We start from the raw sequence: 10,344 nt of genomic DNA on the forward strand, positions 1-10,344 counted from the left end.
GGTCTTCAACCTTCCTAAATTCTCCCACACCACGCCGCTCCTCCGCTCCCTTCACTGGCTTCCGGTAATTGCTAGAATCCACTTCAAGACACTGGTACTTGCGTACCATGCTGTGAATGGATCTGGCCCTTCCTACATCCAGGACATGGTTAAACCGTACACCCCAGCACGTGCACTCCACTCTGCATCAGCCAAACAGCTCGCTGCACCCGCACTGCGAGGGGGACCCAAGTTCCCATAAGCAAAAACACGTGGGTTTGCTATCCTGGCTCCAAAATGGTGGAATGAGCTCCCCATTGAAATCAGGACAGCAGATAGCTTGCACATCTTCCGGCGCAGACTGAAAACTCATCTCTTTCGACTCCACTTCGAGCGATAGAATTACTAACAAAGCACTTATATACTAATAAAGGACTGGCTTATCTAAAGCCAGTTGAGTAGCACTTGAAAGGTTTGGCTCTATGAAACCTGATGTACTTATATGATTCTGTTTTCTTCAAGGTTGTATCTTCCTGGTCGAATGTACTTATTGTAAGTCGCTTTGGATAAAAGCGTCAGCTAAATGTAATGTAATGTAAAAGTATTACCTTTGAATAGTAGTGGTTTCCACTACCCAAAAAACAGCTACACATTTATAGCAGCGTTAAATATTAGAATAGAGGACTTTACACACTGGTGAGTTTGATTTGATTCGATTTTTCCCATTTTAATGTTGTTTATTATACGACTTCAGTGTGCAAATGCACTTCTGCTCCTAAATGGGGATTTTCCGTAACCTTTTTGATTCGAAACCATTCGAAACCAATTGTGATAAGAAAATATACAGGGAACTCTTTTGTGTCATGCATAGGGTAGATGCTGAACAAAGAAAAGCAGATATTATAATTAGTTATCTCACATGACATTCTAAAGCTCAAAGAAGAAAGAGTATCATGAAGTGGATTTTCATCTTAAGTGCTGCACAAGGATACTTGAAAAAGATGAGATCAAGGACAGAAATGCACTGTAGCCTATATCTAGAATGTTCCTTTTAGAGACATCTTTCTTTTCTATCGAAAGTAAATGGCACAGAGGAAAAGGGTGATATATCTTTGAGGGGTAAAAGGGGATGTATTATATGAATAGTTAACATTCTCACAAACAACCATTAAAAACGATTATTTCCAGGACGCAGAGATCTCTATCCTGGTGGTTTAATTGTTTGTGTATCCTGTGTTTGAAGACAGTGCCAGAAAGGGCATGGTGCGATATGATGATGAATTATACATTTAAATCAATCTACATTTAGGGGGCATTTAAACCTGCCTCAATGCTTTTGCCTCAAGCACCCCATTTTAAGACATTTACCTCGTTGGCTTCATGTTTATGGCCTCTTACCATTAAGTATTTGGACATGCAGACATTGCTCTATTATTGCCAAGGAGAAAAGCTGTCAGATGTATTGTTAAAGGGCAAATGTGCTTGATTTATGGGACTGAACTTCTAGAAAGTTTAGATTCTAGAAACTAAAAACATTGTGTAGTAGTAGCTATGAAAACCTAACTTTACCAATAACAAATAGATTAAGCTTTATGTTCGTCTTACTTTTTGCTGATTGTCCTTGCAGCCCACTTACTGATTGCTTTATTACCTCTTTTAACCAATAAAACTATTTTTAAAATATTGGCCTGTTACCTTATTTCCCCTCAGGCTCGGGGATACCTGAGGTTAGGACCATGCTGGCTGGCTTCAAAATGCCTCACTACTTGTCTCTCACTAACATGTCTACCAAGTTCCTGGGCCTTATCTGCACGCTGGCAGCTGGCAGCACTGTTTTCCTGGGCAAAGTGGTGAGAGACGAGACAGTGTACATGTTTGTCTTACAAAGCAAGCAACCATTCTTTAAAATGGAATGAATTGTGATATAAACAAAGTTCTTAATATTTGCCTCTTAATATCAGGGTCCATTTGTGCATCTCTCCGCTATGATTGGAGCCTACCTGAGCAATCTCTGCAATCTCATACAAGCCAATAACAAGGTAAAAGCAAAGTTATTCAAAAATGAAGCCTTTATCCACATCGTTTTTAGTGCCCTTTAGCTCATGGTTTTTAGCATTCTTAAACCCAGTTAATCCCAGCTATTTCATTTTGTTATAATTACAATGTTTCTTCATGTTTGTACTTGCTGACCATTACAATAGTGATGATTTCAGGTTACCCCCAAGTGGCTAAAAGGAAAATGAATAGCTTTGAGAAGAAGCAAAGATGTATGTATTTGTACGCATTTCTACTGAAAGAATAGCCTACATGAGTGAATGTGAAGTTAAATATTGTTTTAGATCTTCATAAAATAAATACATATATTTGATAGAAATAGAAACTGTAGAACCTGTCCTTTGAAAATGTGTGAAGTTAAAGGGACTCTGTTATGCAAATGTTCAGGTATCACATTTCTTTTTTGCGCTTCTACAGTGACTGATTAGTTAGCTGTTGTGTTTGGTCATGGTTAAACTATACACCCCAGCACGTGCACTCCGCTCTGCATCAGCCAAATGACTCGCTGCACCCGCACTGCGAGGGGGACCCAAGTTCCCATCAGCAAAAACACGTGGGTTTGCTATCCTGGCTCCAAAATGGTGGAATGAGCTCCCCATTGAAATCAGGACAGCAGACAGCTTGCACATCTTCCGGGGCAGACTGAAAACTCATCTCTTTCGACTCCACTTCGAGCGATAGAATTACTAATAAAGAATTGCTAACAAAGCACTTATATACTAATAAAGGACTTGCTTATCTAAAGCCAGTTGAGTAGCACTTGAAATGTTTTAGCTCTATGAAACCTGATGTACTTATATGATTCTGTTTTCTTCAAGTTTGTATCTTGTTGGTCGAATGCACTTATTGTAAGTCGCTTTGGATAAAAGCGTCAGCTAAATGTAATGTAATGTATGTCATGGTTGCTTAGAGATGTCCCAACCCTTTGCATATCATGTATAATGTGTTGGAGTGCTGGCCAATAGAAGCATTACTTTTACATAGTGATGTCATTATGTTAATTGATGAAAATCCTAAATGTTACTTTGTGTAGGATTGAAAAGGTCAGAATTCTTTTTTTTATTATACTACATTTCTCTTTTAGGAAAAAGCTGGTGGAGAAATGCTGGTTGTAGCTGCTGCAGTGGGTGTAGCCAGCTGCTTTGGAGCCCCCATTACCGGTGAAAGACAACAAGGATTTTTACCTGCTCAAGCTATATCTGTCTTGACACCTGGCTGATTTGTGCTATTCCACCTTTTATTTCCTTTTTGCTTCACATAATTGCCATGTTATTATATTAATCATTTTCCCTCACCTCCTTCTCCTTTGATCCCCTGCTGCCTAACATTTTAATACTCACAATTCACCGTTTTATTTAGGTAAACCTTGTAGGGGGTACAGCACCTCAGCTTCAAACTCCATTTGTACTCACACTGTAAGAAACATTCAAAATGGCATCATAACTAAAGTAAAACATCAGACTATGTATCAGTGGTGAAATGTAACCAAGTGCATTTTCTCAAGTACTGTACTTTGAGGTACTTTACTTGAGTATTTTCTTTATATAACTATATATTACTCAGAGGAAAATATTAAACTTTTTATTTACTACGTTTATTTTACGCCAAATAAAGATATTGCATAAAAATCACAGAAGTTAAATACTAAAATATAATATTGTGTTGTAAATTAAACTAGCCAACAGTTATTAGCTATTTTGTATCATTTTTTATTTAGATTTTTCTGTATTAAGTACATTTAATATTTTAACTACATTTTACTGATTATACGATAAAGGTAATTTGCTTATGACAATATTTGACAGTTAGTTATTATATCAACTCGGAATACTTCTTCCACCAGTGCTATCAATTAACACATTGAATATATATTAACACATTGAATATATTTATTTTTCCTTTTAACATATTTTTTGTTGCCACACATGCAGGCTAAATTATGATTTTCACTCTAATATTTACTGTCCCCACGCTCCTCTGCTCCTGCAGGTGTGTTATTCAGCGTGGAGGTGATGTGTTCTCACTTCGCCCTGAGGCATTACTACCCGTGCTTCTTCTCCGCCGCCTGTGGGGCGCTGACCTTCCGCCTATTCTCCGTGTGGAGTGGAGATGAAGGTAATGGAGGCTGTGATCAGCACTCGCCCCCTCATGGTGAACAGGGAGAAGCTTCACTGACGACTTGACCGGAGGAAAAGAAGCCACAATAACATAACAAGACCTTGGTTAAACGTTTCTTATCAGCTGATAGTCAATACCAAAACCCTGGATAAACTACACAGTCTTAAAATACGCGTTATCTCAACATTAACTCAACATATTAGCACAGATCATTCTTTAAAAAGCAACTTACACAACATTGAGGATGTAGTCTGGACTGGTACCAATGAATCCTCATGTACTAAACTGAGCTAGCTTACTGAGCTAACTAAGCTAATTTACCTCTACCAATTCACTGTGTGGCGCCTTACAGCTAGCTAATTAGCTACGGCTATGTATTATGTTAATAACTAAGTATTGCATTACCATTGGAAGCTATGTTTATACATGGAACTTTAGGCAAACTACACATTTTGTAGGTCTAGTCTAATATAGCCTACATTATGAATGTGGTCACTGCACCGAAAGCGAAATTTCACTAAGCGGACTCTACCACTCAATCAAGCGACAATCCTAACAAACATAACTCTGGTTAATTTTTAATCTGTATAAATGTTTGCCAATAAGCATGGTTAAATTAAAAAGCAACATTTCTTTCTCCCATTAGTCCCATTTGAGGGCAGCTAACACAATACTTTTTTTTCAGAGTTAATGTTGTGCTTTGGTAATGTCAGTGATGTTGTCAGTGATCTAATTAATTGTCATTATAATGAGTGGAAACATTAGCTTTGGCAAAATCAGCAAAACACTTAAGCTGACAGACCATGAATTTCAATAAAAATCTCGATGCAATAAAGAGAGGGATGATTACATTTGGAAGAGATTGGAGGGATGATTTCAATTTGTTTCTTTGTCCACAGAGAGTCCTCAGGCATTGTTTAAAACAAATTTCCCCGCTGCTATTCCCTTCTACTCGCTGGAGATTCTACTATTTGCCTTTCTTGGGTGAGTTTATTTTCGAGAGCATCTGAATATTTAAACTACTCCTATGTTTTTCCGTGTGTCAGACATATAAATTGATATTTGGCATCCGTATTTACATCACACATCATCAAAACGATTTGACTGGTTCTGCTGTGTTTCTTCCGAGTCTAATCAGTACTTATTTTCTGTTACCAATCATTTCCTGGCTTCCCCCTCATCAAGTCCAAGTCTAATGACTTCCGATAGTGACTTGCTGCCTGGGTTACAATAAGCCTCTTGTGTCCCGCTGAGTCTGCTTTCTGTCCCAGGCTGCTGTGTGGAGCTGTGAGCTGCTGCTACCTCGCCTGCCATCGTTGGATGCTGCAATTCACTAAAACAAACCCAATGTTCAACAAGATGCTAACCACAGAGTAAGAGCTTTTTTATAGTAATTAGCTATTTAAGCGATTTGGATGCTGCAATTCACTAAAACAAACCCAATGTTCAACAAGATGCTAACCACAGAGTAAGAGCTTTTTTATAGTAATTAGCTATTTAAGCGATTTGATTGGCCAGTGTCCCAGAAGCACAGTTTTTTTTTTGTAGCAAAAATCTGACTGCTTTACAACCCAAATCCATTCACCATCTGTTATGCAACTGTATACACAACTTTATAAGGCTTGATGATAAATGACAGGGCCTTTCAAGCCACATTTAAAAGGTTTACCTAGTGATTTTATCTAGTGTAAAACACTGAAACCTTTCAAAGCATAGATCTGAAGAAAAACAGAGCTGGTTAGCAATGTTGTTTTCGGCTGTGACCACACCGAGCAGTTTGCCAATTAAAACGTCTCGACTAAAATCCTCAACTTGTGACTAATTCACTTTGGAAGCGGGTAAGAATAAACATTGTGGTGGGCCAAGTATTTTCTAAATAGTTTCCGCCCCTGAAATACAATGTTTCGCAAGGTCGATCAGGTTCCTTATTTATTACATTTCTCATCTGTGAAAACAGGTGAACAAAATGTTTTAGTAAGACTAATTTCTTCCACAAAAGAGTGAAGTTGTAGGGTTTTATCATCTCACTCTAGACATTTCCTATATTTTTACTAAATGTTATCGTTTGATAGCTTTTCTTCATGAACGCGCTATGTAACCTTGTTAAAATGTGTATTATATAGATAAAGTGTTTAAATATGATTGTGCATCACTACCATGTGCTCAAGAATTAATGTTAGCAACCTGCTAAAAAGCAGTGCATTTCTGCCTCTTATGGCCAAAATGAGTATTACAAAGACAAACAGGAAAAATGATCCTAACAACATGCACATTTTTTGTTTTTTGTTAACCTGATTTATAAACAAATCAGACAGAGAATATGTATTATCACTTCCCCCTTATAGGGCTTCCATAATGACCTAAATTAATGCAACATTACAACAATAATCCCTGTATATGAACATCTCTCTGCAGGAAGGGTCTATACTCAGGCATAGTGGCTTTCCTCCTGGCATCTCTGACATTCCCCCACTCTGTTGGTCAATATATGGCTTCTAAGGTAGGAATCAACAACATTCATAAAGGCTCAGTTCACCATTTGTGTACATATGTACACACAAAATCAATGAATACTGGATGTGTGGTGTGTTTCTCCACTGATCATCATTAAACACATTACTAATAAACAGCATTTACAGGGAAAGGTAGCTGATAGCAGATAAGGCTGGAGTTATTGTAGTTTGTTCTTATTGATAACAAATACCACAAAAAGACCAACACTTTAATGCGCCTTAGAGGTCAATTGTTCAAAAACTGTGAAAACCCATCACTGAGCCACGCTGTTGCAACAGGTGTTAGGTTTCTTCATTACACTGCAACACTTTAATTTGAGTCAACAGTTCAAACACTCTCCTGCTGCCATAAATACGTACTACTAGAACAACAAATGCGTATTAATCCGCATCTGAAAATAGTTCACAACAAAGTGTGACATTTGCCCAAAACAAATTATAATCCAAATAAGTTCCCATGAACGAATGGGATAAGGGCCACAGATAGAAAGTGGCATTGGGAGATGGACAAATAAACAATATTGTCTTTTGAAAATGTGTTTTAAAAAATGCGAGGTTAGTCCTTTAATGTTAACCTTTTGTCTCATTCGAGTGTGTTGTGCGTTCACACATTAATCTGAAGGGCAGTAATCTGTTTCCCAGCACACCATGAAGCAGCTCCTGACCTCCTTACTGGACAGCAGGCAGTGGAGCTCTCAATCCCACAATGCATCTCTTCACCTGGGGCCCGAGGCTTTGTTGGAGTGGAGCTCGTCAGGGAGTCCTGTCTTCCTACCTCTGGCTGTCTTTCTGCTAATGAAGGTACTTACAATGGAAAAACCATTCAAGGTGTCTTTATCTCAGTCTACCATGCACTGATCAACAGGAGTCGTGACGAGACACAGTGACCCCTAATTGACATACACTAATTGACATTTTCACAGTAGAGCGAGCTAAAGACCGTTTACCCTTTCAGGATGGAAATGCCTTCTGATATGTGATGCTCGCTCATAGCAACACTGCAGATGGCAGCTAGAAATCTCAGTAGCCGACCAAGTAATGGCCAAATCATTGGTATTGATCAAGAACCCAGACCAACCAAACATCTATTTTTCTCAATTTGTACTCAAAACTAGAAAATAAATGCCATTCTTTTATTCTTATACCGTAGTTGGGTCAATTTACTATAACAACCAGACAAAGACACCCAATAGCATCAGGCTTTTGTGTTTACAATGGTACAACTGGCATTCATTTCTCAGACAAATCACTGCACAGTAGTCACAGTTTATAAAAGCTCAAGCTTCAATCAGCAGTGACATGACACCAGGGTTGACTTGCTTGCACATTGTTGCCCCTTATTCTGTGAAATGCTATGACACGCATTAAAGGCATATGTGTTAATAGATATTTTAAAAAATCGACAGGGATTAGAACAATTATTATAATGTATTCATTTACAAAGCATATAATTGACAAGCTCTCCACATAGCCAACAGACTCCATTGACAAAAACAATCATTTTACCTGGCTTGTAATAAAAAAACACACAAATTAAAGCTAATTGAAACTGTCTTTGTTATTCTTTCAAGAATCACCAACTGTGGTTTGAGAGTTTGATAGAGACTGAATAAGTATCAGATTTAAAAAAAAGTGTATATTTTTTTAATGATACGGTTGCTTACGCATGATAAGCAACCGTCTAATAGGTGGGAAGTAGTGGACTACAAATACTTTGTTACTGTACTTAAGTACATTTTTTATGGTATCATTACTTTACTCCACTACTTATTTTTCTGACGAATTTTTACTTTTACTCATTACATTTTTAACACAAATACCTGTTCTTTCTACTTCTTACATTCTCAAAACAGGCTGGTTACTTTAGTTTTAATCTGCGTTTGGTGGTGTGATCATTATTATTTAGAGTCATTGCGTGCCTATTGATTTTAAGACGATCCGTGTATCCATAATTTCCTGGTCTTCTCTAAACAAGAGGGACCAATGAGAATGGCGGACGTTAGGGAGGAAGCGTAAAACGGTGATGAAGTTGGCGATAATACTGAGAGCAGCGGAGATATTAATCTCCCTCACCGATGACCATACGGGTGATGTTTGAAATGAACGGCATCAAAAGCGATTCCTGGCGATGTGTGGTTCAGGAAACTATTGTTACGCTGATGTTTTTAGCTATAATGCTACTTCACAAACACAATTATAACTCACTTCACTTTTAAAGCATTATGGTAATAATTGTTCTGTTGTTTCCAAGGAAGAGGTAGTCACCCTACTGTAGAATCTACAATGTAGGCGTTTATTTCCCCACTTTGTTTTTCTTTGCTTGTGTTCTAAATGGTTGTTGTTCAGTGTTGAAACATTCATTAGCTAACAATGACATAATTACAATTTGAAATAGAACATCTTCAATGTTTAATATAAAGTGAGGTCCAGTTACCAGTTGAAACAGCTGGTAGTTATGGGTATTTTTTTACTTAAGTACATTTCGAAGCCCATACTTTTTTACTTTTACTTAAGTAAAGAAGTTTAGTCAGTACTCCTACTTTTACCAGAGTGTTTTTAAACACGAGTATCTGTACTTCTACTTGAGTAAAGGATGTGTGTACTTTTGCCATCTCTGCCGTCTAATGGCAACGGGAAAGAAGTCTACTGCCTGATTGCCTGATTTAGCGGGTAATCTTGTGTAACAAACTGCATTAACACCTTCATTTTGGTGGAAAAAGGGTATAAGTGGACATTCCTCTATTGAAAACAGTCCCTTATTTCTCATTGGGATCCATTTACTTACAATTTTACCCTGATTACCAGACGCAGATGTGACATTTAAATGGGAATGATTCAGTTTATTTGTGTGAGATTGATTTGAGAGCACTGAAAACATTTCCTTGCACACAGATTGAGAGTGACAGTGACTAATCTGCTGTGCTAGTAGAGCTTGTGTGGCAGTTCAGATGGCGAGGAGAGAGTTGACAGTGTGTGTCTCTGTTGTTGTTTCTGAGATGTGGATGTTGGTCTTTGCCTGCACTCTGCCTCTGCCAGCTGGATACTTCATGCCAGTGTTTGTCTACGGTGAGTGAAGGGAGGAGTTTATTTGATAATGTCTTGCTGCAGTCTCTCCCCAGAATTTGAAAACCCTGCAGTAAAATATGAAGATTGAGGAACTCTTCTTTTGTGTTTTTTATATTTACATTTCTGTTCTCTAGGGGCGGCTTTGGGTCGTTTTCTTGGAGAAGGAGTAGCTTATGTGTCTTCCACTGGACTGACTTCAGGCCTGCAGTGGGCTTCTATAAATCCTGGCGGTTACGCACTTGCTGGTAAAAAAAAAAATCAATAGCTCTTTGTTGTTCATACAGCGATGACATGACCTATATATCAGCAACAGTGGCGGCTGGTGGAAAATATTTTTGGTGGGGCTATGGAAATGGTGACAAAACCATACTAGGGCATTTAAAATCAGGAGACTAAATACGAACATTGTGTGTGTGTGTGTGTGTGTGTTGTGTGTGTGTGTGTGTGTGTGTGTGTGTGTGTGTGTGTGTGTGTGTCGTAGTGTAGTGTGTGTGTGTGTAGTAGTGTGTGTGTGTGTAGTGTGTGTGTGTGTTGTGTGTGTGTGTAGTGTGTGTGTGTGTGTAGTGTGTAGTGTGTGTGTCATACTTGCCAACCCTCCCGATTCTCGATTTCT

General features: G+C 38.3%; 1 protein-coding gene across 1 annotated transcript; it reads left to right on the forward strand.

Moving 5' to 3' along the window:
- Positions 1-1,685: 1,685 nt before the first annotated feature.
- Positions 1,686-9,976, forward strand: LOC104952128 (chloride channel protein ClC-Kb-like; the record flags this gene model as incomplete). Its single annotated transcript, XM_010778884.1, has 10 exons — positions 1,686-1,829; positions 1,941-2,018; positions 3,119-3,194; positions 4,024-4,149; positions 5,052-5,136; positions 5,424-5,525; positions 6,568-6,652; positions 7,308-7,466; positions 9,662-9,731; positions 9,866-9,976. Coding segments are annotated over 10 exons (1,036 nt in total), but the record flags the coding sequence as incomplete, so codon positions are not given.
- Between the last annotated feature and the right edge of the window lie 368 nt (positions 9,977-10,344).

The sequence above is a fragment of the Notothenia coriiceps genome, unplaced genomic scaffold, assembly GCF_000735185.1.
Source record: "Notothenia coriiceps isolate Sejong01 unplaced genomic scaffold, NC01 NC01_scaffold00019606, whole genome shotgun sequence".
Classification (NCBI taxonomy): domain Eukaryota; kingdom Metazoa; phylum Chordata; class Actinopteri; order Perciformes; family Nototheniidae; genus Notothenia; species Notothenia coriiceps.